Here is a 27053-nt window from a genome sequence, read left to right as displayed (position 1 = left end):
AAATAATGTTTTTTTTTAGGTATTTTTGTTTTATTTTGCAATATAGAGACAAAAGTTTACAAATTTCTATTTTGATCAGGATTAATTGGCAGACAATAGTGTTACATTAGATAAAATGTATATATTTAATTTAATAAATTATTCTATTCATAAAAAGACGCCAACATTATAATTCTGGTATGATTTGATTTACCAGAAAATTCCATATCAGAACAGGACCCAGAACAGAAAGTCATAGAGCATGGTTTTTTACCACTACATTTAGGTGATTGGACTTTGGCAAAAGCTTTCCTGGAAAAGATTTTGCAAAGCACAGTTAATTTGCCTGTGCAAATGAAAAGTCTGTCTAGACTTCACCAGCCATATAGTGCCCTTGGAACTTGTTTAGGATGAAGAGATTCCATTGCTGCAAGGCAACAGCTAATACACACCACATCAATTAATGAGTTCACAGTAAAAACCATATGGTTTTGAAGCCTTAGCTTGTGCCCTTAATAAAATGCAAGAAATAAAAAGACCTCTGCAGGATCCTCTTTTGCGTCCGCCTCACCTTCCTCAAGATCTTGCTGGAAGAGTTTAAGAGATTCAGGGTCATACTCCTGAATAGATTCAAGTGGTGGAAAGGCAGAAGAGCACTTTTGAGCACTGAAGACCAGAATTTTCTATTTAAATCAGACATAGTTGCAGAGAAATCTGCCTTAGTTAGATAAACTGTTTTTTGTGCACTTAAGAGGAAGTGAGAATTAGAGGACGGGAGTGCTGTCATTATAAGACCTTGCTTTGATGCAGGGGAACAGCTATCACCCTGAGTTTTTTTCTGTTTTTTCTCAGTGCCATCTGTAGAATGAGTGCTGTTAGGCCCTTTGCCCCTTGTCTTGTTAAAGGGAATCTGTCACAACAACATTATATCACATAGGGGACTTTTGGTCTCCCATGTGATATAAATCAAGTAAAAAAAAAAAAAAAAAAAAAAAAACCTATAAAAAATTTAAGTTACACTTAAGCCAAAAAAAATTGGGGCACACCCTCCCCCACATATACGCGCATAAGCATGTAAATGCATATGTCTCCTACGCACAGAATTGCCATTGGCGCTACATAAGTTACATATCATAATGCTTGCAGGAGTGAGAACACTAATTCTAGGCCCACGGTCAACTCTAAATTGATGACCTGTAGGGCTTCCAAAGTGTGGCCCATGCAAAATGTTATCTATGCTATCTTTATACTCAGTGCAATCTTATCTTATACATTTTACTAAAAAAAAATGGCTAATTTATTGCATTTCTGTACCCTAAAATTAACTTTAATGTATTGTTTTAATGAAAAAATGTTCTTGGTAAACCATTGCGCTAATATTGTGTTACAGAAAATTGGAACTATAACATTTTCATTCTCCAGGGTATCAGTTTTCAGAATATATATATATATTCAGAGTTTTAACTACGTTTCAGGCCTAAAATGATTTTTAACCACCTACTTCCCAAGCCTATTCTGACACTTCACTCCTACATGTAAAAATCAACTTTTTTTTTTGCTAGAAAATTACTTAGAACTCCCAAACATTATATATTTTTTTTAGCAGAGACCCTATAGAATAAAAGGGTGTGTGTTGCAATTTTTTAGTTCACACGGTATTGCGCAGTGGTTTTTCAAATGCTGCTACAATTATTGCTCTCGCTCTGACGCTCATGTTTTACACTTTTTTTCTATTTTAAATTTTTTGTATTAACTCTATTGCTATCACAAGGGATGAACAACATCCCTTGTGACAGCATGGGCCATGACAAGTCCTCTTTATGGAGAGATTTGGGGTCTATTGGACCCCAAATCTCTCCTCTGGCCCCCATGCAGCCGATCTGTCTGATCAGCTGTTTCTCTGGCTGCTGGTGGCCAAGTAAACAAAGGGGTGGAACCAGAAGTGAGGAATTAGTCATCGCTCCCGGTTTCCAGAGTTACAGGGAGAGGGGAGCGATATCAGTTCCTCTCTCTCTCTGTACAGGGCAGCCATTGCCACTGGCCGCATTGCTCCCAGCCTCTGTGATGGGACCGGAAAGACCGGGTGAGGTGGTGGTGGCTGCGGGAGGGGGTGGGACCCCCTTCAGCCACCCGATTAAGTGATCAAGTGGCTAATTAGCCACTTAGATCACTTCTGCCTTGTACAGCTGCAAAGAGTGATATCAGGATGATGTCTGTAGGTGCAGGCATCATCCCGGTATACCCACTGAAACCCAAGTTCATACGGGAATATCCATTTGGGGGAAGTGGTTAAACATAGTGTAAGAATAGTGAGGTAATTGGCGCTGCCTATGCTAGATTGTGAATACGGGTAGATCAATCTCTCATGTATATGATTCAGCTTAACTAATATACATATATATATATATATATATATATATATATATGCATAAAAGTAATAATGTGCAATAAAAAACAATATGTGAAATACCAAGTTCTAAATAAATACAGCTGAATAAATATAAAGTGACTTAGTGCAATGCATCAGTGCGCATGGTTTCCAATAGTGTCACTGAATATATGTGCGCATGTGCGATAGTGATAAAGTGGCCAAATATTGCTGGTTAAAATGACTGGAAACCCTCAGACAATTAATCAGTTATTTTAACATAGGCTGCTGATCAGAATAAATAGTGACATATAAGCCACTGAAAATGGTGAATAAATTACAAGTAAGTGAAAAAATTGTAGTGCATGCGAGTGAAAAAATAATTAATCTATAAAAATTAAAAAAATAATTAATCTATAAAAATTGAAAAAATATATGCATTTTGTATATAATAAATAGTAAAAAAAGAGATCTGTGGTGGTATTTTTTTAAAAATCAATCACTTGGATAAAAAAGAGGCAAGAGGCCCAGATTCGGCGGTTGGTCAGCACAGCGTCCCGGAAGCCACCGCTAAAGAGGGTCTTGCGGTCCCTATGTTTTTAAGCATCTATGCTTGCTTCCCAAATGTGAGTACACTGTTTATTCTGTAATAAAGTATACAACATTTAAACGGTACATCACTATACAAGCTTTCCTTCCCCCACATGGAACCTTGGATCCTTGCTTTATTGGTATGATGGGCATATGAGCTAACCGGTATATACGGCCACAGGAGAGAGATCAGCCTATGGGATTATTCTGGAGCGAATAGTGGATATAAATCTTACACGCTGATTACCCCTGTAGGGGTGATAACTTCTGGTGAGTGCGGGATTAGTTGGGACCAGGGTAGCACTGTTTCCACACCTGGCACTTTTTAACTGGAGCACCACAAGAATCGCCCATTGAACCGGACACCGTTGCAGCCCATTTTTATATATACCTTTATATGAACTTTACATGAACTTGCCTCTTTTTTATCCAAGTGATTGATTTTTAAAAAAATACCGCCACAGATCTCTTTTTTTACTATTTATTATATACAAAATGCATATATTTTTTCAATTTTTATAGATTAATTATTTTTTCACTCGCATGCACTACAATTTTTTCACTTTCTTGTAATGTATTCACCATTTTCAGTGGCTTATACGTCACTATTTATTCTGATCAGCAGCCTATGTTAAAATAACTAATTAATTGTCTGAGGGTTTCCAGTCATTTTAACCAGCAATATTTGGCCAATTTATCACTATCGCACATGCGCACATATATTCAGTGACACTATTGGAAACCATGCGCACTAATGCATTGCACTAAGTCACTTTATATTTATTCAGCTGTATGTATTTAGAACTTGGTATTTCACATATTGTTTTTTATTGCACATTATTACTTTTATGTATATACAGTGGGCACGGAAAGTATTCAGACCCCCTTACATTTTTCACTCTTTGTTATATTGCAGCCATTTGCTAAAATCATTTAAGTTCATTCTTCTTCCTTATGAATGTACACATAGCACCCCATACTGTCAGAAAAACACAGAATTGTTGACATTGTTGCAGATTTATTAAAAAAGAAAAACTGAAATATCACATGGTCGTAAGTATTCAGACCCTTTGCTGTGACACTCATATATTTAACTCAGGTGCTTTCCATTTCTTCTGATCATCCTTGAGATGGTTCTACACCTTCATTTGAGTCCAACTGTGTTTGATTATACTGATTGGACTTGATTAGGAAAGCCACACACCTGTCTATATAAGACCTTCCAGATCACAATGCATGTCAGAGCAAATGAGAATCATGAGGTCAAAGGAACTGCCTGAAGAGCTCAGAGACAGAATTGTGGCAAGGCACAGATCTGGCCAAGGTTACAAAAAGATTTCTGCTGCACTTAAGGTTCCTAAGAGCACAGTGGCCTCCATAATCCTCAAATGGAAGACGTTTGGGACGACCAGAACCCTTCCTAGAGCTGGCCGTCCGGCCAAACTGAGCTATCGGGGGAGAAGAGCCTTGGTGAGAGAGGTAAAGAAGAACCCAAAGATCACTGTGGCTGAGCTCCAGAGATGCAGTCAGGAGATGGGAGAAAGTTGTAGGAAGTCAACCATCACTGCAGCCCTCCACCAGTCGGGGCTTTATGGAAGAGTGGCCCGACGGAAGCCTCTCATCAGTGTAAGACACATGAAAGCCCGCATGGAGTTTGCTAAAAAACACCTGAAGGACTCCAAGATGGTGAGAAATAAGATTCTCTGGTCTGATGAGACCAAAATAGAACTTTTTGGCCTTAATTCTAAGCGGTATGTGTGGAGAAAACCAGGCACTGCTCATCACCTGTCCAATACAGTCCCAACAGTGAAGCATGGTGGTGGCAGCATCATGCTGTGGGGGTGTTTTTCAGCTGCAGGGACAGGACGACTGGTTGCAATCGAGGGAAAGATGAATGCGGCCAAGTACAGGGATATCCTGGACAAAAACCTTCTCCAGAGTGCTCTGGACCTCAGACTGGGCCGAAGGTTTACCTTCCAACAAGACAATGACCCTAAGCACACAGCTAAAATAACGAAGGAGTGGCTTCACAACAACTCCGTGACTGTTCTTGAATGGCCCAGCCAGAGCCCTGACTTAAACCCAATTGAGCATCTCTGGAGAGACCTAAAAATGGCTGTCCACCAACGTTTACCATCCAACCTGACAGAACTGGAGAGGATCTGCAAGGAGGAATGGCAGAGGATCCCCAAATCCAGGTGTAAAAAACTTGTTGCATCTTTCCCAAAAAGACTCCTGGCTGTATTAGATCAAAAGGGGGCTTCTACTAAATACTGAGCAAAGGGTCTGAATACTTAGGACCATGTGATATTTCAGTTTTTGTTTTTTAATAAATCTGCAACAATGTCAACAATTCTGTGTTTTTCTGTCAGTATGGGGTGCTATGTGTACATTCATGAGGAAGAAGAATGAACTTAAATGATTTTAGCAAATGGCTGCAATATAACAAAGAGTGAAAAATTTAAGGGGGTCTGAATACTTTCCGTACCCACTGTATATATATATATATATATATATATATATATATATATATATATATAGTTAAGCTGAATCATATACATGAGAGATTGATCTACCCGTATTCACAATCTAGCATAGGCAGCGCCAATTACCTCACTATTCTTATACACTATTTTTAATATAGACCTCTGGTCTATATTTCTGGGGTAGGCAGCAGCCGTTTTTTTAGATCTTTCCATTAAAAATCTCTAGAAATAGAGTATCTCTCCATAGCGCGGATATTACTGTTAAACAAGTGGTTAAACATGTGTGCAAAAAAATGACACTGGCAGTGAAATGGGTCAATGGTTAGAAAAATGAAGATTAAAAATATGTCAGTAGGAAAAATAGCTTTGGAGAGAAGGGGAAGGTAAACTTAATTAGGACTGTTTAACAAGGGGATAATAGGAACAAAAAAAACTTCTAATAATTGTCAGTTATGCTTTAACTGACATCATACACAGATTTTAACTTAACCATCTAAAGAAGAAGAATGGAACAGAGTAAATACAAAAGTACCAACATTGCATTGTATCTTTCTATGTAACTCTTGAACATTTTTTATAAACACTGTGTCAGCAGGCCAGTTATCAAATGTAGTATTTGTAATAGCTGCTGTATCTACATAGCAACTCCCAGCTGTCATTTGACAGATAGAAATTGCTGACAAATGAGAGGAAGGGAGAGGCAGTGGGGAAGAAGGGCAGGTAGTACTACACACACACACCATGTGAACTTTGATGAGTTTTTTAGGAGTGTGTAGCGCAAGCCCAAGGTTCTCAACTGAATAAGGAAGAAATTAAAGCTAAACTCCAGCTAATACTATTTAGCAGTTACATCAATAGATTTTTTTTTTTAGGTTTAAACCATAAAATAAATAAATAATAGCTATCTGTTGTAAACACTCCCAGTCATGTAGTATATTTGTTTTCCAACTGTTTGTGCCAAAAATTTGGCTAGGCTGAGAAATTCTCTAGAGAGTACCCTTGGCTCTAATTTCATTACTAATACTGACAGATTAAAAATATTATATTGTTTATATAAGCCTGAACTTACCTTCTAGAATCCAAAAAACCCATGGAGTAAAGTGATATTTCACCAATAAGTGCATAGTCTGGGACCATCATGGCTACTGTTCTAAACAATGCCTAGGAAAAAAACATTATTATTATTATTATCATTCAGGATTCATATAGCATCAACAGCTTGGCTAGCAGCACTTTACAAAATAAAGAGATACAGTACAATTATATGATTGAATATATATATGATATGATTGAATATGATTCAAGACAAGAGGGTTAGGAGGAACTTTTGAGAGATTGCATTATAAAATTTGACATTGCCTTCTTAAATCCTTGGGACAACATGCAGCACACGATTAATGGATGTTCTGATACTAAAAGGTTTTCCAGTGAGAAAGAGCACACTACTTTGAACAGCATGTTAAAAATTTAGACATACACCAGTTAGGCCTATTATTTCTAATTAAATGGCCCCCCTGCTGGACATTTTTACACTGCTGTTTCCTGTTGCTGTTTTAATTATTGAAGTTAAACTCAAGTCTGTGCAATTTGTCTATACAAAATTAAGATTGGGCCTAGCTTTGCTCATTAAAATTGTCCTGCTACTGGCTGATTTTTTACTGCTGTATTATACATAGGCGTGCGCACAGGGTGTGCCGGGTGTGCCTGGGCACACCCTAATCACCTAGGGCACATTAGCATTATTGCTCTGTTTGCCAGTGAGGAGATGGGAAAGATCTCCCTCGGACCTGCTCTGCAATAAGAGAAGTGCCACACACTTCTATTTCACTTTGCCAGCAGGGAGAGTAATGTACCGGGGCCATATACATGTAGGCAAACACATGCATGTGTATTTAAACTTTGTGGTGCACACCCTAATGCAATAGGCTGCACACACCCATGGTATTATATGCAGTCTCCTAATTCTTAGTGAGAGCTAGATGGAAGTTATCCAGCAGCAGAACCGTTTTGTATCCGTGAGAACAGGGAGAGGTACGCTGAACTACTGGCCAATTTCTATCTACTGGTCAGAGTCAATCTGTTACTGTTGAGTAAAATAGTATGTGTCTTTCCTAAAGCTACCTGAAAAATGCTTTTATTTTTATAAATCAGATCAAGATGCTGATGTTATATGTGAACAAAGCTAATTGTAAAAGAAAAACATCAATTCCATAGCCAAATATAAGCTGCCAGTGTATGCTATCACTGAGACTGTCTGGGAAAAATCATACTGTTCTGCAACACCACTTACAGCTTTATGTCACCCCAAGCATATTATTTAATGGATTTGTGTATTTTCAATATTGACCCCAAAACAGCATGAAAAAGACCCTCTCCCATCTGTATGGTATTTATTTTCATTTGTTTCATAGGTACATATCCCCAATGACTGTGTCCAGCTTCCCATGCCTTTATTTTTCACAGTAGTTTGCCTATTAGCCCTAACAATGGTCAGAATTTAACACAATTTGCCTCCATGTACTTCATTGGGATTCACCTTGAAGCTCAGGTTTGCTGAATTTCAAAAAAAGATTCACCATACTTTTGGCAAATTAAACCCATGCAGATTCACCCATTACTAATACTAAACAAAATACAGTATAAGGGTGTCAGTGCTGTAATAAATTAGATAAAAAAACATATATTATTTAGTATATTGGAAAGGAAACTGCTCTATGCAGACATTCAAAGCACAACTTTACTTGTTTTTCTCTCCCTTTTTTCCAGGCTGCCCCACCAGCATGTGCAATGCTCTAGTCTAACAGCCTCCTGGAATAACTTTTTCACACATTCCAGGAGGCCAGAGGAGCCCATTCATAGAACGGCAAGGACATATAATGGTCCATAATGTAGTCCAGATAACAAACAAGTAAATACCCTTCATCAGTGAGATATGGCCTTTATTGCTCTGACTACATTAAAGGGTAACTCCACTTTTATGGGGAAAAAATAGCAAATAAAAAAAAAATATTTATATAGCATATGCAATTGCCACACAGGTCATATTGTAATTGAATGTTATTCAAAATTAGCTTTCCTTTTCAATCTGCAGCTCTGTAATTTTCTGTAAAGTGCAATGCAATATGGATACACTACATAGAGGTGTTCTGTACAAAGAAAGTCCGCAGATCGCCCCCCAGAAACATAATTTCCTGCTTTTGTGATTGACTCACTGATTTTCCTGGAAGTCTACACTAAGATACAGGTCCGATTTTTGGCATCCCCTGCAACAAAAATGTAATATTTGGTAAGATACTCCCAAAAGGAAATAACGTCTAAAGGGATGCAGACCCTGCAACTTTCCTCATTAGAGCCTCGATTCTGCAGCAGCTGGTTGATAATCTTAAATAATCTTTAAATCCCTGCAATATACATAGATCACCCAGAGGGGAATGTTTTTTTCTCAACAAAAGTGGAGTTACGCTTTAAATCAACAAAATAGAACTTCAAAATTGTTGCCTTTTACAATGTTGCTTATTGGAAGAAATAATTTCATACTTTTAAATTGTCTGGAAGTTCAGCTCGACCTGCATATCCCGGATTCATAGTGATGAACACAGAGCAGGTTGGATTGAGAGTTAGTTCTGTTCCTTCAAAAATGAAAGTCTTCATGTTCCTTATGATTGCCTGCTGTATGCTGAGAATCTGCTGGGCCACTACTGACAGCACTTCAACCTACATAAAGAGACACTGTTAAAGAACAGCTTGCATTCTACAAAATCAATATAAGATTTGCAAATGGATTATCCTTTTACATTTTATTACATTTATAAAGCATGTTTCCCAATGACATATTCTGTCAGTAAATGCACCCTCAACAGGAAAAAAAAAAGTAGTCAATGTCATTTTTAGCTACACTAAAACCAAAGAAAAAAAATGTTATTCTACCTTTAATCTCATATAGGCCCTGACATTTTACCATCTCCATGGGCAAAGAGACATCAATTGTCATCTCTCTGTCTCTGAGATTCTAACTTTAGAATCTCAGAGTGCTAGGCAGGTTCCCTCATTAGTTTTAATAATTATATACTGCCCATTTCTTCAAAAAGGAACACCATGCTAACAATTACAAAGATCTTTACAACAGGATAATATCAACACTACCAATTTATACCTATCCAATCAACTTTAATGATGATCTTTAAGTACAGCCATATGTTCAATTTTATTTGGCATAAAGTCCACCAATTTCATCAATCGACAGTAATGGGACAATGCTTTCAGAAGACAGAGCAAGGAGTGGCTTGGTGAGTAAATATATCTCACACATTTGGTGCCATTATCTTTGTCCTACATTCTAAACTGCTATGCAGAGACTTTTGTGCATGGTTGTCATTCGGCAAATTCTATTTAGATATTAGATCTACCAGGGACTGCTATGGGTCTGCAACTTAAGCTGGGTACACACCGGCCGAATGTCAGGAGACATTTGCCAATTCAACAAAAAAAAAAGAGGCTGACATTGGGCCAGTGTGTATGTGGGTCTGTCCGACAGAAGCCATTGGGCTGGCTTCTGTCAGGACATGCATGCTGGAAAACTAGCAGCCGACCGACTTCCAATCAACTCTTTCAGCCAATGGCAGAAAGCTGATTGGAGTGTTCTGGCGGGGGGCCGTCCCCCTTTCAGAACACAAGAGCTTAGCGGGGGAGTTTGCTGTACCAACTTCCCATAGTTAGTATAGGGGCTCTGACCGGAGCTGACAGTCTTTTTTCATTCAACCTGCTAGGTTGAATGGAAAAAAAACGAATAGCGTGTACCAGGCTTTAGGCTCCATTCACATTAGCATGTCTCCAAACTGGCATGATTCCCAGTGTGACTTTGATGCGATTCTTGGTGCAACCTTGATCCGACTTTACATTCTCTGGACAAAACTCTCATCAAAAGTCACACCAAAGTAGTGCAGGCACCTTTTCAAAATTGCTACGACTTTAAGTCACACCGATCTGAACATGCAAACAATGGGCTGTGACTTTGTCGTGTGACTTATTATGTCCAAAGCCGCATGACAAGAGAACTCAAACTGTTTAACATCATGAAGATGATAAAAACTTGCAAACCCAACTTATTCTCTGCTCTATTTAAACCTGTTTAGTAGACTGCTCCTATAAATGCAAACATTTATAAACAATATTAATTTAGCACATTTTCGCTTTGAATTTTTACCTCAATTCTGTTGAATTCATCAAAACATGCCCACGCTCCAGACTGAGCTAGACCTTTGAAGAATTTACCCATAGCTTTATAGTCAAGGCCATCTGAGCAATTAAACACAACGCACTGTGTAGGAAATCAAAAGAAAACAAGACTGTGTAATGTTATCATGCTGTTAACTTTTGATTAACACCTTACTAAATAAATTGAATAGAACTGTTCTTATCTTTCTATCTGCTATGCCATCTAATTTTCTAAAAGCAATTAGTAAAATGTATGTAATGCTGTATTGATTTATACATGTCTTTTGGATATATTTCTAAACTGAAGTGTAATATAACAGGGGTGTTAGAGATATCACATATTGTATACAGGATATAAATTACGTGAATTTACAAATTCATATGTGCAAGGACAAAAAAAAAAAAAATGCAAAATACAATAAGCTATATCAGGCAGCTGACATTGTTCTAAAAAAAATTCTCCTGCGCTCGGGTGGTAGGCCTGGGGATGTGTAGTACAGACAGCTCCTTTCTACGCCAACGGTCTTGCTACCCTCCTTAGGACAATGGGTGATGGATATCAGTATTAGAACTGTAAGATAATAGAAAGAGAAGGGTGCACCGACCTAGAGCATTACTAAAAAATGTTTTATTCCAAATAAAAATAACAATGATTGTACTCACATACAAATGTTGTGTATAGGCATATCACAGCAAAGACAGATGTGAACAGTTACCCTCAGGTCAGAAGTGAAGAACCGGTGTTGCCAGAAGACCAGGCGTTTGGAATGGTTACATAGTTACATAGTTACATAGTTACATAGTTAGTGAGGCTGAAAAAAGACACAAGTCCATCCAGTTCAACCTATGTGTGTGTGTTTGCTTTTAACCGTACATTGTATACCCCTGTATGTTGTGGTCTTTAAGGTGTCCATCCAATAGTTTTTTTGAAACTATCAATGCTCCCCGCTGATACGACTGCTTGCGGAAGAGAATTCCACATCCTTACCGCTCTTACAGTGAAGAACCCCTTACGCACTTTAAGGTTAAACCGCCTTTCCTCTAGTTTTAGTGAGTGGCCACGTGTCTTATTGTATTCCCTTAGTCTAAATAGTTTGTTCCTTATGCTAGGGTCGCCAGTACAGTATTTGTACATTGATATCATATCCCCCCTCAAGCGTCTCTTCTCCAGAGAGAATAGGTTCAGTGCTTGTAGTCTTTCCTCATAGCCGATGTCCTCCATTCCCCTAATTATTTTTGTTGCCCTTCTCTGGACTTTCTCCAGTTCCAGCACATCCTTCCTGAGGACCGGTGCCCAGAACTGGACAGCATACTCCAGATGTGGCCGGACCAGAGTCTTGTAGAGTGGAAGAATAATCTCTTTATTTCTGGAGTGAATCCCCTTTTTTGGTTGATGCGTTTTGAGGGAAAAACCATCTTCCTCAGAGCCAAAGTGATGAATGACCAACCTTTCCTCACAACCTATATATATATATATATATATATATATATATATATATATATATATATATATACATATATATTAATAAATATATATATATATATATATATACCCACACAAATGCATGTCCAGCTATGCCTGCCCACAAAGGCTCCAACCCCTCCAGTAACTGATATGAAGGGAAATGTGCATCTCTATAGTACTTTCTAGGTAAACTAGTTGGCGTATATATACATCGGCTGTAATACACATGAAAGCACAGTAACATTTTTCCAAACACACACTTATTGTCCCCCAGTTACTGGAGGGGGTGGAACCTTTGTGGGCTGGCATAGCTGGACATGCATTTGTGTGGGTGTATATGTGTATATATATATATATATATATATATATAAATATATATATATATACACAGTATATATACACATATATATGTATATATATAGGTTGTGAGGAGAGGTTGGTCATTCATCACTTTGGCACTGAGGCAGATTCTCCCTCAAAACGCATCAGCCATTCCAAACAACGCCTGGTCTTCCAGCAATACGAGTTCTTAACTTCTGACCTGAGGGTGACTCTTCGCATCTGTCTTTGCTGTGGTTTGCTAAATATACAACATTTGTATGTGAGTACAACCATTGTCGTTTTTATTTGGAATAACATTTTTCTGGGTAATGCTCTAATTCGGTGCACCCTTGCTATCAACTTAGTTGTCATTGTTCTGACTGAGCTAAATTCATGTAATTTAAATATGGTTAGCTGGAATGTTTTTTTGTACTTGCATATCATTAGTACTCTTTACTAAACCATATACTAATGAAAAACAAACAAAATAAGCCAAATAAGTTCAAACAAAACTTATATGGATTTTCACTGCATTGTTGATTTTAACCACTTCCCACCCATAGGATGTCATATAATGCCCTGGACTTGAGGTGGAGATATATGGATAATGCCTGCAGCTACAGGCACCATCCAGATACAGTATCTTTCTTTTCAGCTGGCGATTCCCTCGAACATAAAAGCCACCCTAACAGCTAATTAGACGCTGAATGGCTTTTACAGGCAGTGGGAGGGGACATTTCCCCCTGCCACCCATTAATGCCTTTTTGGGCTCCCCCATGTAATCATAGAGTCCAAGATCTGATCCAGCAGTGGCGGTGGGTTACCACAAAGCTGGCCGGAGACTGCCATCTCTATGATCTATGGAGGCCAGAAGCGATGTCATGACATCGCTTCTAGCCTCTGTTTATGTCTGCCATTTTTTTCTCTGGAAATCTCCTAATTGAGACAAGTACACACTATAGAAGGATATGCTTTGCTCATATTTCATGTTTGAGGTTTACAACCACTTTAAGCATATATCTCGGACTTATTTAGTCACCCAGCCTATAGCTAAATTAGGATGATATTGAAAGAATAAATATACAAATTGAATAGTCACAAGATGATGACAGAATGGCAAAACAGGAAAGTGAAATTATTCTAATTAGCAAATATTTGCTACATTTATATGAAGAAACATACATGGGTTGCAGGTTGCCCAAAACTAAACAGATTGATCAGTAAAGTTACTTGTAAAAAAGGAGATTACCTGTTTGGCCAGTGCTTTAGCAAGATCTTTTGTAGTTTCTGTTTTACCAGTTCCAGCTGGACCCTCTGGTGCGCCACCAAGATTTAGCTTCAATGCGCCCATTAATGTTCTGTAGCAGAGGCAAGAAATATTTTATAAAATTGAAGTTCTCATCATGGTCATCATCTTTAATAATGATGATTGAAATATCCAAAGTAATTTTAGAAAATAAAGGCAAGGAATGGCTAGAGCAAACAAGCCTGCATGTCAGAGTGAACACAATTCATTGTGCATTGATAGGAGGGAATGGGCTTAAAGAATCATTTTAGGTATAGCATATAACTCATTATTGAATCTGTAAAAAGTCTAACTACTTCATAATATTAAACTTCTTTATACTCCATTTTTTTCCAATTACTGGGGTTACTTTAGCAACACCTGACACTCAGTTGTATTTCACATCCATACCTGTAGCAGCGATCAGTGAGTGGAGTTATCACTAAACGCGGGGAGTTACCAAGATACTCATAACCATACTTGGCTTCAGTAGTGATCATTCTGACCATGACGTCTCGGTTTTCCCAATAGTATCTCAGTTGGGAGATCCACTGAAAATCATTTAGGTCAGTCACCTTGTCCTGGGCCAGCTTTGCAACAACATCACGAGCTGTGGAAAATTGCACACTATTATTATGTTGCCTGTTTGTAAATCACATTGCAAATCATCATAATATTGCATTTGAATATAGTACCCATCATTTGTTATGTACATCACTAGCCCACAGGAGTTGGGTCCAACTAAGGGCTCATTCAAAGCTACATCTTGTGGTAACATGTATTGAAGTGTATGTGCTACCATACTGCATGGTAACACACCGTACACATGTGGATGGGTTGCAATTCCATTATACTTGATTGGTATCCCAATGAACCTGGACATCACAATGCATTGTATGTGTATTGTGCTGCTTTGAAAAAATATAGGGTGCTATAATTGTTTGTATGTTGAGGAGCATTACAGCCCATTCATTTTGAATGGACTGGCTAAAACAATGCGCTTCAATGTGCAAAAATGTGTCCATTGCAGCGCAGTGTGGTGTAGTGTGCATGGGTCCTAAACCACTTCTAGGTGTGCTGGAGCAGGAGCAATGGTTTATTTTTATTGTCATCATATGAATTAAACGTGACTGTTTTTTAGTGTTAAAGTTGTTAACTTTCACCTTTGCTTTCGCTTTGATGCATGTTAAAGTGGAGGAAAAAATATTGTTCATTCAGCCCACACTCAAATGTGTGCAGGGTGTTGGGATGAAGGGCAATGCTTTGCATTGTTCCCATAACAAGGCACTGTCTACCTTTTTTTTCTAAACTTTATTGAAATGTAGCAAAATTACATTTTCTGACAACTGTTTTCTATGTGCATTCAGAACATTTCTAGAATTGAGCCTGTGTTGAGCTGTGCAACTGATAAGGAGTATCAAAGCAACTCGTGAACATAATACTATCATGGTTTGCTTCATACGATTACAAGAATACACAATTTTTTGCCTTCAACCCAGCATCAAATCTCCAAGGTACACCCAGTGCTTGTGCACACAGTTTTTGAGAGATGTGGCAGGTAGACTGTCTCAAAGATCTTGGAGAACTAACCACAGATCTTGTGTGGATGTAGGCTGCCTGCAATCCTTCTGTCTCTTCATGTAATCCTGGACAGACTTAATGTTGAGATCAGGGCTCTGTTGGGGCCAAACCATCACTTCCAGGACTCCATGTTCTTCTTTACACTGAAGATAGTTTTTTTTTTTTACATAATCTTTTTCTATTTGGTTTCCAACACATATATAAAAACTGAAGCCAGGTGATCGTGGGCATCCACCTTTCATCATATTTCAAAACATATTGTAGCCGGGACCAGACTACTATGTTCTAAATATGTAGACTTATCTTTTGTCCCTTGGGATCGTCTCTGTTACCCTCTAGCATTTGTTTCAGGATAAGATCATCATTTTACAGAGACTGGAAGAGTGCCAGGGTGATGATCATGTGGCTGGATTACTCAAGAAACTGCCTTTCCCAGCAAGCAAAGAGGGCAATGGAGGAACTATAAACGTATCTGCTAAACAGACTTGAGGCCTCTTGCTCCTGGGACACATTGTGTGCACATCTGTCTGCTGTGTAGTAAGAGAGACAGCAGATTGTGGCCTACTGCACGTTGCCTGACCCGCTCGCAATCTCAGCCTATGCATAACGGATGTCCATTGCTGCAGTGCAGACATCTTAGCAGTAACTCTGATAGAGTGGAGGTCGGCCGAATACCCTGAAGCAGCAGAGAGCAGCTATTTCAGACCACAGAGCATGGAAGACTGCATAGCCTGTTCCCCAGGGCCCTCACAGACGGACATCAGGATTTGGTGAGAGGGTACCTGCTCCAGGTCCAGACTGCAAGTATTACACTTTCTCATTACACTGAACACAGACACTAAAGCAGATACCGGATCTTTTAGGATTACAATTTATCATCCTGTTTCCTTTGTTATATATCAAGCCACATTGGGAATTGCTTTATATGAGCTCCAACTGCTGGTGAAGAATATAGCAAGGCCTTGTAAGGGGGGACATTATTGTATGGTTATTCTTTAAGGGGACACGTTCTAGTTTTCCTGTTACTATATCTCTCATTGGGATACACAGGATATAGGTCAGCTCAGAGATCCTATTTAGTTTGAGTGCTGTCTGAGAATATAACTGAGAAGATTTACTTGCATATTATAGAAGATTGTGTTTAGTGATATCTTTTGAGGTTATAACATTCTGTTTCCCTAATTATTTTGATGTCAGTATTGCAGAACTCTGGTGACTTATCCGGGGTTTAGCTGACTGACATAATTCTGCACGTCTTTCTTTAAGTAAAAGTTAAAACTCATTCATACTGTGTCAGTGCATTACGTAAAGGTGTATACAGTGGGTACGGAAAGTATTCAGACCCCCTTAAATTTTTCACTCTTTGTTATATTGCAGCCATTTGCTAAAATCATTTAGGTTCATTCTTCTTCCTCATGAATGTACACATAGCTCCCCATACTGACAGAAAAACACAGAATTGTTGACATTGTTGCAGATTTATTAAAAAAGAAAAACTGAAATATCACATGGTCCTAAGTATTCTGACCCTTTGCTGTGACACTCATATATTTAACTCGGGTGCTTTCCATTTCTTCTGATCATCCTTGAGATGGTTCTACACCTTCATTTGAGTCCAGCTGTGTTTGATTATACTGATTGGACTTGATTAGGAAAGCCACACACCTGTCTATATAAGACCTTCCAGATCACAATGCATGTCAGAGCAAATGAGAATCATGAGGTCAAAGGAACTGCCTGAAGAGCTCAGAGACAGAATTGTGGCAAGGCACAGATCTGGCCAAGGTTACAAAAAGATTTCTGCTGCACTTAAGGTTCCTAAGAGCACAGTGGCCTCCATAATCCTCAAATGGAAGACATTTGGGACGACCAGAACCCTTCCTAGAGCTGGCCGTCCGGCCAAACTGAGCTATCGGGGGAGAAGAGCCTTGGTGAGAGAGGTAAAGAAGAACCCAAAGATCACTGTGGCTGAGCTCCAGAGATGCAGTCAGGAGATGGGAGAAAGTTGTAGAAAGTCAACCATCACTGCAGCCCTCCACCAGTCGGGGCTTTATGGCAGAGTGGCCCGACGGAAGCCTCTCCTCAGTGTAAGACACATGAAAGCCCGCATGGAGTTTGCTAAAAAAACACCTGAAGGACTCCAAGATGGTGAGAAATAAGATTCTCTGGTCTGATGAGACCAAAATAGAACTTTTTGGCCTTAATTCTAAGTGGTATGTGTGGAGAAAACCAGGCACTGCTCATCACCTGTCCAATACAGTCTCAACAGTGAAGCATGGTGGTGGCAGCATCATGCTGTGGGGGTGTTTTTCAGCTGCAGGGACAGGACGACTGGTTGCAATCGAGGGAAAGATGAATGCGGCCAAGTACAGGGATATCCTGGACAAAAACCTTCTCCAGAGTGCTCTGGACCTCAGACTGGGCCGAAGGTTTACCTTCCAACAAGACAATGACCCTAAGCACACAGCTAAAATAACGAAGGAGTGGCTTCACAACAACTCCGTGACTGTTCTTGAATGGCCCAGCCAGAGCCCTGACTTAAACCCAATTGAGCATCTCTGGAGAGACCTAAAAATGGCTGTCCACCAACGTTTACCATCCAACCTGACAGAACTGGAGAGGATCTGCAAGGAGGAATGGCAGAGGATCCCCAAATCCAGGTGTGAAAGACTTGTTGCATCTTTCCCAAAAAGACTCCTGGCTGTATTAGATCAAAAGGGGGCTTCTACTAAATACTGAGCAAAGGGTCTGAATACTTAGGACCATGTGATATTTCAGTTTTTCTTTTTTAATAAATCTGCAACAATGTCAACAATTCTGTGTTTTTCTGTCAGTATGGGGTGCTATGTGTACATTCATGAGGAAGAAGAATGAACTTAAATGATTTTAGCAAATGGCTGCAATATAACAAAGAGTGAAAAATTTAAGGGGGTCTGAATACTTTCTGTACCCACTGTATATTATGTCTGAACCTAGAGTGTCAGGAGGGCTGGATGGTTCACAGGGTCAAAGCAGTGTGGAAGAACAGACACTAAACAGCAAGGTAGTGCTACAATATGATACAGTACACTTTGTAAATCACCTTGAAAGTGCAATGAGAAGTATTAAGTAGAGTGTCAGGGCACCAATAGCAGGAGGGCTCTAGGACCCAACATCTCTATCAGACCCTCATCTGGGCCTTTATAAGGGAGCCAGCCCTTCTCTAAGTGCTGTTTGATCTTCAGCTTCTACCAACGTCCTGTGTTTCCTGTTTCCTGTGATTCCTGGTTACTGACTCAGCTTAGTACACCTCTGTCTCGCTTCCTGACTTTAACCTCGGCTTGTTTAACGGATCTCCTCTGCCTACCTGTCCAGACCTTGGCTACCACTTGACCTTGTCTTATCTGATACCCACCTGGCACCAAATCTTGGCTTGAATCATCTACCCTTTGTCTCAGCGATTCTAAGTACCTGCTTCATCTCACAGGTGCCACCTGCCTGCAGTAACCCCGCAGCACACCAGAGGTATCGCTGAACCCTTTCTGCAAGCAACTCTGCAGGCGACCTGTGCGACTTTGGGCCTAACTCCTCCTGTCTCACCTCCAGGGGAGTTTGGAACTTAGCTGCAAGGGAAGCCTTCTCTCCATTGGCCTCCAGCACTTGTTACCTGATATAGAGAAACAGAATAATGTAAAAGAAGTGAGAAACAACAATTAGGTAAGCATGCAAGAGGAGGCGAGGAGAAGAAAAGATAGAAAAAAGGTGTTATATTTTGCAATTCAGGTGAATGCTGAGAGTCGTATCTGAGCTAGTCAGTATAAGGGAGGTCTCCTCGGTCATGGGAATTAGGCCCCTGTAGACACAACTCCTACCACAACTGGGAGAGGAGTGGAAAGCCCACACATTTTGGACATGGGGATCATAAGACAAACAAGGCTCTAACAATATTAAACGACTTGGTGATCGGGCTCTTATCACCTGATAAGGCAATGGTCATGATGCTCACACCTGGTTCATAGCTAATTTGGTTCAGTAACTGAAAGATTTTTAACAGTGACTGAGGTCAAGCCTGGCGTGATCTTTCCATTGTGCCCAAGTCGATTCAAATCTTTTTTGGGTATTCCTACAAGTGGCGAGCCACTCCTCTGCTTCCATAATTTCTCCCACCTTCCCGAGCCATTCTATTTCACTCGAGATATGTGAGCATTTCCAGTGGATTGGTATAAGATGCTTGGCAGCACTGAGAAAGTGAAGGAGAGCACTACGTTTATAGTGAGAAAGAGGCATATGAGGGATGTGATGGAGAAAATGTATCGGAGAGTTGGGAAGGTCTATCCCAAGGCCACCCAACATATGTTTATGAACTATTACCCAAAAAGGGTTGAACTAATGGGAAGTTCCACCATATGTGGAGAAATGTTCCCCTCTGTCCACATGCCCTCCTACAACGATCAGAGATCGAGGGACAGATTCTGACAAGAGTCGTGGGTACACAATACCATCTAGATAGTAACTAATAAATATTTTCCTGCGCTTTGGACTCCACTGAGCTAGAATGTGTCATTTGGTAAAAATGCTGCAGCTGTTCTTTAGTGAACTCGCACTGTAGATCGCGCTCCCATTCTCTAATGAAATATGGGCATTCAAATTCCATAAGGGTGGATCTGATCTGCAATTCCTGATGTTTTGAAACAATGAAATTTGCAAGCTGGGGGTGCCTCCAGAAATCAAAGGGGAAGCTGCAATAATGTTCCCTAAGGGTGATAAGTGGGATTATAGTATGGCCTTCTACGAAAAACGCCAAGTTGACAATGCCGTCACTCACCCAGGTTCCAAGAGAGGTCAGCCGGTCACCAGGAGTAAACCATAGGAAACCCATGGAGCTACCAGGGATGTTGGGGGAGCCAAAGTTAAAGATCTGTTCAGTCTATCCCAGAGTTTCAACGAAGGGGTGTTCAACGGTGACACCCAATCAGATAGCTTTCTGTCCCCCAACTGAACCCAGGGAGCATACGACAGATTGCAGCCTGCAATAGTCTTTTCCAGTGATACCCATAATTTAGAGGAAACATGGAATTTCCAGTCGAGTACAGGTTGCAGAGCTATTGCTTGGTAATATTGAGGAACGTTAGGCAGACCCAGGCCTCTATTTAGCTTAAACCACTGTAGCAACTTCATAGCTAAACATGGCTTTTTGCCTCTCCACACAAATCCAAAAAAAAGACTCCGGAGCTCCGTGAAGAAGCGCCTAGGCAGGAAGACAGGTACCATCTGCAGGAGAAACAGTATGCCGGGGAGAATTGACATCTTTAGGATGTTTGTACGACCAACCCATGTGAAAGTCACATTATCCCAAGATTGTAGGTCTAGTCGAATCTTTTTAACTAAGGGAATATAATTGTGTGTGTGCAGAGCGTCTAAGCTCCCAGTGAGTTGGATGCCTAGGTATCGCATGGAGGAGGATGCCCAAGTAAAAGGGAAAGCCCCTTTCAAAGCTGAGGACAGGGTCAGAGGTATAATAATAGGGAAGATTTTGAATTTGGCATAGTTGATCTTAAAGTTTGACACCCGGCTATAAGCCGCCAGTTCCTCCATCAGGTTAGGCAACGAGACAGTGGGGTCCACCGCATGAAAAAGAACATCATCTGCGTATGCAGAGAGCATATGTTTCACAGAGCCTACGATGACCCCTCTGATGTTCTGTTTAGCTTGTATCTTTCTGAGCAGAGGTTCCAACACCAACGCGAACAAGAGGGGCAAGAGTGGACACCCCTGCCTCGTGACATTCCGGATAGGGAACACCGATGATAAGCAACCATTCACCCTGACCTGAGCAGTCAGGGGATGTATACAGCATAGTTGTCAAACGCAACATATGAGGGCCTAGACCTAGCTTCCCAAGTACCTCATTGGGGAACCCCCAGTCCACGTGATCAAACACCTTCTCAGCATCTTTGGAAAGGATCAGATAGGGAGGCTGAGGATCGCATGCACACACCCAATGAGTTAGCTGTAAAGCCTGGATGGCGTTATCCCAAGCCTCTCGACCTACTATAAAGCCTATCTGGTCAGGGTGGACCACCTCTGGGAGGAGGTATTTAAGATGATTGGCAAGGATTTTAGTAAACAGCTTTAGATCTGTGTTCAATAATGAGATCGGGGGGAGAGTATGATCCATTTCCGTCCTTCGGGAGGACAGGGATGTGAGCCAGTGAAATTCCCTGAGAGAGGAGCTAAGGAGTTGAAGAAGGCACACCTAGGAGCCTGGAGCCACATAAAAACGTTTAAATAATAAGCCTTCGTAAAGCTGTCAGGTCCTGGGCCACTCTCTTCAGGGAGAGAGTTCAGTGTAGCCAACAGCTCTGTCTGAGATATGGGAGTCTCTAAATCCACCTGTCACTCAGAGGGCAAGTTGGGGAAAACAGATGAGAAGAGATAGTCTTCAATGTTTGCTCATTTTTGTGCTATATCTGCATGTGAATCACTGGAATCCAAATTATATAGAGCTGCATAGTATTCACAAAACAGTGACGCAAATTTTGCATTATGTTGTACTGGCTCACTTGAGGAAGAATGGAGCTTATGGACATATACGGATGCACGGTGTTTCCAGAGAGCTCTTGCCAACATTATTCCACATTTGTTACTGTGCTCAAAATACTTATGAGCTACACAGTGTAATCTTAGTCTAATTCGTCTATCCAACAGTTTGGAGAAGAGCGCTCGTAGTTCCGTCAGGCGACGGACCGCTTCCAGATCTGCCCTATGCTTGTGTTCTAGTTCTGCTTGTTTCAGTGCTCTGAGAACACCCTGAAAGTCTGCCTGTCTCTCCTTCTTCACCTTCGATCCCCAAGCAATAAGGGGGCCTTGTACCACAGCCTTGTGACCCTTTCACAGTGTACCATCACTGACCTTCCCATTAGTGTTCTTGGTAAAATAGTGGGAATAGTTCTCCTCTACCTCCGAAATCACCCTAGGGTCATCCAGGAGGTTTTCGTTAAGACTCCACGCCCAGGATTTGGCCGCCATATGAGGTAATGTAAGCAATAAGGTCACGGAGGCATGATCAGAGATAGTAATCTGATCAATGGTGGAGTCTGCTAGTAGGTCTGAGGTGCTTTGGCCTACAAATAGCAGATCTATTCCAGTGTATACTCCATGAACACCGGAAGAGTAGCTATAGTCTCTCTCTGACGCATGCAAGGCCCTGTAGCAATCGAACAAAGCATGTCTCTAAAGGGACTTGCGAAAATGCTTTAGGAAAGCATAGGAATGTGTTGAGCGATTTGCCGAAGTGTCCACAGAAGGGTCAGGGCTGACAGTAAAGTCCCCTCCCAAGATTAGGCATCCCTTTCAGAAGTCTGCCAGTTTGTCAAAGACTATATCAATAAAAGAGAGCTGTTGTGAGTTTGGGGCATACAAGGTTGCGAATGTGTAAACCTGTCCAATGATAATACCTTTCAAGAACACATAACATCCCTGGGGGTCAGTATAATGGGCTATGGGCTGAAAGGGGCAACTCTTGTGGATGGTAATAGCTGTCCCCCGAGATTTCAGTGTTGGTGAGTTACTCAGATCCCATTGTTGGAAAAGGTGATTGGGTCGTTTAGGAATAGAAGCATTTGTGAAATGTGTTTCCTGCAGAAAAAGTACCTGTGCCTCTATGTGCTTTAGCTTCAGCCATAGCCTGCTACATTTGTTGAGAGAGCATAAACCACGAACACTATATGACACTACCTTAACCATTGCCATATTGGGTCAGAGGCTAGTTGTCCATTTGAGACCAGTTGAGATATTGAACCAAGTGTGAGCAGCTATAGATCTGATTAAAAAAACATGAAAGAAAGAAAATAAGTACCAAATAATATAACATAAAAAAGTATCCAATAAAGAAGGTCAACAGAAGCCGTAATGAGCCTCCCAGGGCCTTTGGCCAGCTGCATGCCTGACCCCAGGAACCCCCCGAAATGCAAGGAGCCACCTGCGTGAAGCATGGTGCCCAAAACCGGGCTCGTACCCAAACCGGGTAATCCTATGTAGGAAGTGTGATTGAACATGTGTAACAAGGTGTTTCCCAGTCCCCGCAGTATATAAAGAATGAAATGACACTGGGGATAAGAAAAGTTAGCGAAAAAAGGGGAGAAGAACCTCCATCCTCCGCAGAAAATAAATTAAAAGGGGATTATCCAGGAGGAACTGTGGCCATCTTGCTGACACACAGTAGTGGTAATGGAGAAGCTAACTTACTGTAAATTAGAAAAGGGGGCGATAACAGTCACCTCCTATTAGTCAAATGGGCCACTGGATTGTCCTTACACTGAATCAAAGCTGAAATGGGTCAGGAGTAACCTCAGAGCAAAAGTTCCAGGAGCCTAGGGAGCCTAGGGAGCATCAGTTTTTACCACTCTGAGCCCTAGATGAGGTGTTTGATGAAGAGCTTTTGCAGCCCTGTGAACGTCGTTCAGGCTGAGCAGGAAGCCAAGGGTTTGATGCCAAAGGAAGTTGCACATCTGTATAATGGAAGGAAGTCCAGGAAGTCCACAGGATCTAGGCCCAGTTGAGAGAGAAAGTGAGGAAGACTTGCCTTCTCTTTTAGCCTGAAGGTTAAAGGGGAACCCCCAACAATATGTGATGTCAGCCTCTCGCAGAGTTTCCAAAAGGGGATGAAGAGCTCTGCATTGCATCAGGGTGCGACGTGACAAGTCTTGGTAAAAGAACAAACGTACACTAACAAAATCAAAGAAAGGGCACTTGCGCATGCGTTGCATAACTTGCTCCTTTACCGTGAACCTGTGTAACCTGCAGTTAATGTCCCTGGGGTTTGCAGCATCTTGTGAGGGGGGTCTGAGAGCTCTGTGTGCTCTATCAATCTCCACTGTATGAGTAGGAGAAAGATCCAGAATCTCCCTGAAAATGCCTTGCAGTGTGGGGACAATGTCCTCTGCTGTCTTTGCCTCAGGTAACCTGCATATGCGGACATTAGAGTGGCGACTATGGTTCTCATAATTGTCAAGCTGTCAAAGGAGGGCCTTGATCCTTTTGTCCCTAAGCTGGGATATAGCTGGAAGTGTGTCCTAAACTCTCTGTTCCAGGGTTTCCAATTTGGTGCCTAGCTGAGTGGTGTATTCCTGTAGTTGTTTAATGTCCTGCTTAAAGGCCTTCTCTACTCTGCATACAAAGCTCTCCAGGTCATCCCTGGTGGGGAGAGCCAGTATATGTTGCTTTAGGTCTCTGTCCCCCAGGAGCTCTGAAATGTCCGAGCCCTGGCCTTGTGAGACTAAGGAGCCAGGGGAGGCTGGTGGGGCTGACTCACTTACCAGTTTTGGCAATACAATTGGGGAGATTGCAGGCTGTACTGAGGTTTGGGCTGTTGGAGCTGTGTCAGGTCCTCTGTCCTGGCCAGGCACCATCTTGGAGGCCTCGCCACGGGGCCGCCCTCCATCACTGAAGAAGATGCTTATGGAGCCCTTGTTCAGCTTTGCGGAGCCCCGTGGAGGTGAATGGGCTTTATGGAATTGAGACATCCCAATGGGGGCCCAGAAAAGCTGCTTGAGTCCCCAGTGTAAGCGGTAGAAGTGTCAGTCTGCGAGGAGCTGTGGGTCCATGCGTCCTCACTCGCTCATGTCCGAACCACGACCCCCTGAAGATAGTTTTTAATTACATTGTCTGTATGTTTTGGGTCTTTGTCCAACTGAAGAATACATTTTGGGCCAATCGCACGCCTCCCTGATGGTAGGGCATGATGGAAAGTATCTGCCTGTATTTTTCAGTATTGAGAACACCAATGATCCTGACTGTCTCTATTTGCAGAAATGCAACTCGAAATGTGCAAGGAACCTCCACCATGTTTCATTGTTTTAACAGTGGGTAAATTTCTGCGCTAAGAAGGTAGTGGTATAATATTGTGATGATATTTTTAAAGGAAAAAAAAGAGAAAGCAGCACACATGGACCTATAGAAAATCCAAAACAATAAAATATAAATATGTGTAGCGCTATCCAAAAAATTGTGATAATCAATCATAGAAAAAATTATCAGCATAATTGTGTGACATTTTGAACCACATAGTGAACTCAATCAAAAATGGTTATTAACATAATTATGTGACACCATCCAAAGTGGTTAATCAAATATTAAACTCAACTAATCAACTTGAGTTTATTATTTGATTTACCACTTCGGATGGTGTCACATAATTAGGTTAATAACCATTTTTAAAGGAGTTCACTATTTGGTTCAAAATGTCACACAATCATGTTTCATTGTTGCCTGCAGACTTTCCTTATTGCCCCACTCTCCAGCCCTTCGGCAAACAAATTGCCTCCTGCTACAGGCAAATATTTTGAATTTTAACCTTGTTTCCACGTCAGAGGTATGGCTTTTTTTGCCACAGTTGTTCCATGGAGACCACTTTTAGCCAGACAGTAGATGTGTGTAAGATGGGTGTATGATGTTTTCAGGGAATCCCATTGAGATGTCTGGTGTGCAGATGTGTGCATGTGCATTTTATTTCCCACAAAACGGTTACCAGAAGCTCGCATGCGCGTACAAATTTACACACGAATGCACAATTCCTTTTGGTGCAAGACAGGCTTTTTAAAGGATGCACATACCTATGTTCTGTGCTGACTGATCTTCAGCTATTCTCTGTGTCCTGAGTTTATCCTGTTTTATTCGCTTGTTGCTGAGCAGGCCTGCTCCTGACCTGATCTTGGATTCTGCTTCTGACCTGTTAAATACTGACCCGTCTCCATTCCTGGCTTCGCTTTGCTCATGATTTGGTATCTCGCTGCCTGTCTGTTGATGACCCTGGCTATTCCTGTGACCACGATTCTGTCTCTGATCCTGGCTTCCTGTCCTGTTCATGTGAATGTTTGGCTGTCTGCTGTACCTGCCTTAAGTCTGCTGAGAGCTCTGACAAGCCGCACATCTTGAACCAACAGTGTAAGCGGAGTGCCCCTTTAACCTGAGCTGGACCTTTGAACATTACTACTGTTCCTGATCCATTGGTTCACCGGTCTCCTTGGGACCGCATCTCCGCAAGTCCTCCCATCGACATATGCAGGCACTCGTGTTCCTCTTGTCCCTCAGTACCCTCTGTTTCACCTTCAGTGGGGCCCGGGGAGATACAAGAGAGGCCAACCTTACCATTTTAGTCTCCTATCAGGTACGTGACAGATGTGTCTTTCATCTGCTCCATTAAGTTTCCTTGGTTGACCACTGCATCTTTGGTCCTCAATGTTGCCCATTTCTTTGTGCTTCTTTTGGCACAATAGTTTTTATTGAAAATAACAAAACAAAGTACAAGCCGAGCATATAAGTCCCACACAGGGGATAAAAACAAGTTAAAGCTCATGTAAATATAGAAGAAGCACACTTTTTGTGGGTTAATCAAAGCACAAGTGCAGAAACACCCACAAGGAGGGAGGGGGGTTGGGAGGGAAAAGGGAATAGAGGAGGAGAGGCAGAGAAATAGTTATAAGAGAAGAAAAGAATAGACAAGACTAAGCAAGAGAAGAAGAATGTACCTGCGGGCTGAACTGTATTTTGCAGAGGTCTGGGATACCCAGACTGCTCAGGGGGAGAATGGGGAGAGCATACAACCACCCTGTACTCCACACTTTGAGGAATTTGGAGTGGGAGTCGTCGAGAATACTGGTCATTTTCTCGTGGATCATGAGGGTAGTTAAGATGCTATTCACCTTTGCAAACCCAATTGAGGGCTTCTTCCAGGCCCTAGCAATAGTGTGCTTTGCAGTTATGAAAAGGTTCAAGGCAAACTTC

General features: G+C 41.2%; 1 protein-coding gene across 1 annotated transcript in view; it reads right to left on the bottom strand.

Annotated features, from left to right (window-relative positions):
- LOC309559164 (dynein axonemal heavy chain 3-like) overlaps positions 1-27053 on the bottom strand; it is a 480621-nt gene that overhangs the window by 277836 nt on the left and 175732 nt on the right. Inside the window, exons 15-19 of the mRNA XM_082262311.1 lie at positions 14121-14319; positions 13674-13782; positions 10628-10741; positions 8962-9138; positions 6494-6585 (exon numbers count right to left, since the gene is read on the bottom strand). Coding sequence (XP_082118437.1) covers positions 6494-6585; positions 8962-9138; positions 10628-10741; positions 13674-13782; positions 14121-14319 — 691 coding nt within the window. The remainder of the gene's footprint in view (positions 1-6493; positions 6586-8961; positions 9139-10627; positions 10742-13673; positions 13783-14120; positions 14320-27053) is intronic.

Source organism: Pelophylax lessonae (assembly GCF_965119305.1).
Source record: "Pelophylax lessonae genome assembly, chromosome: 6".
Lineage (NCBI taxonomy): Eukaryota > Metazoa > Chordata > Amphibia > Anura > Ranidae > Pelophylax > Pelophylax lessonae.
The sequence above is the reverse complement of the archived record's forward strand: the minus strand, read 5'-3'. Positions and strand labels throughout refer to the sequence as shown.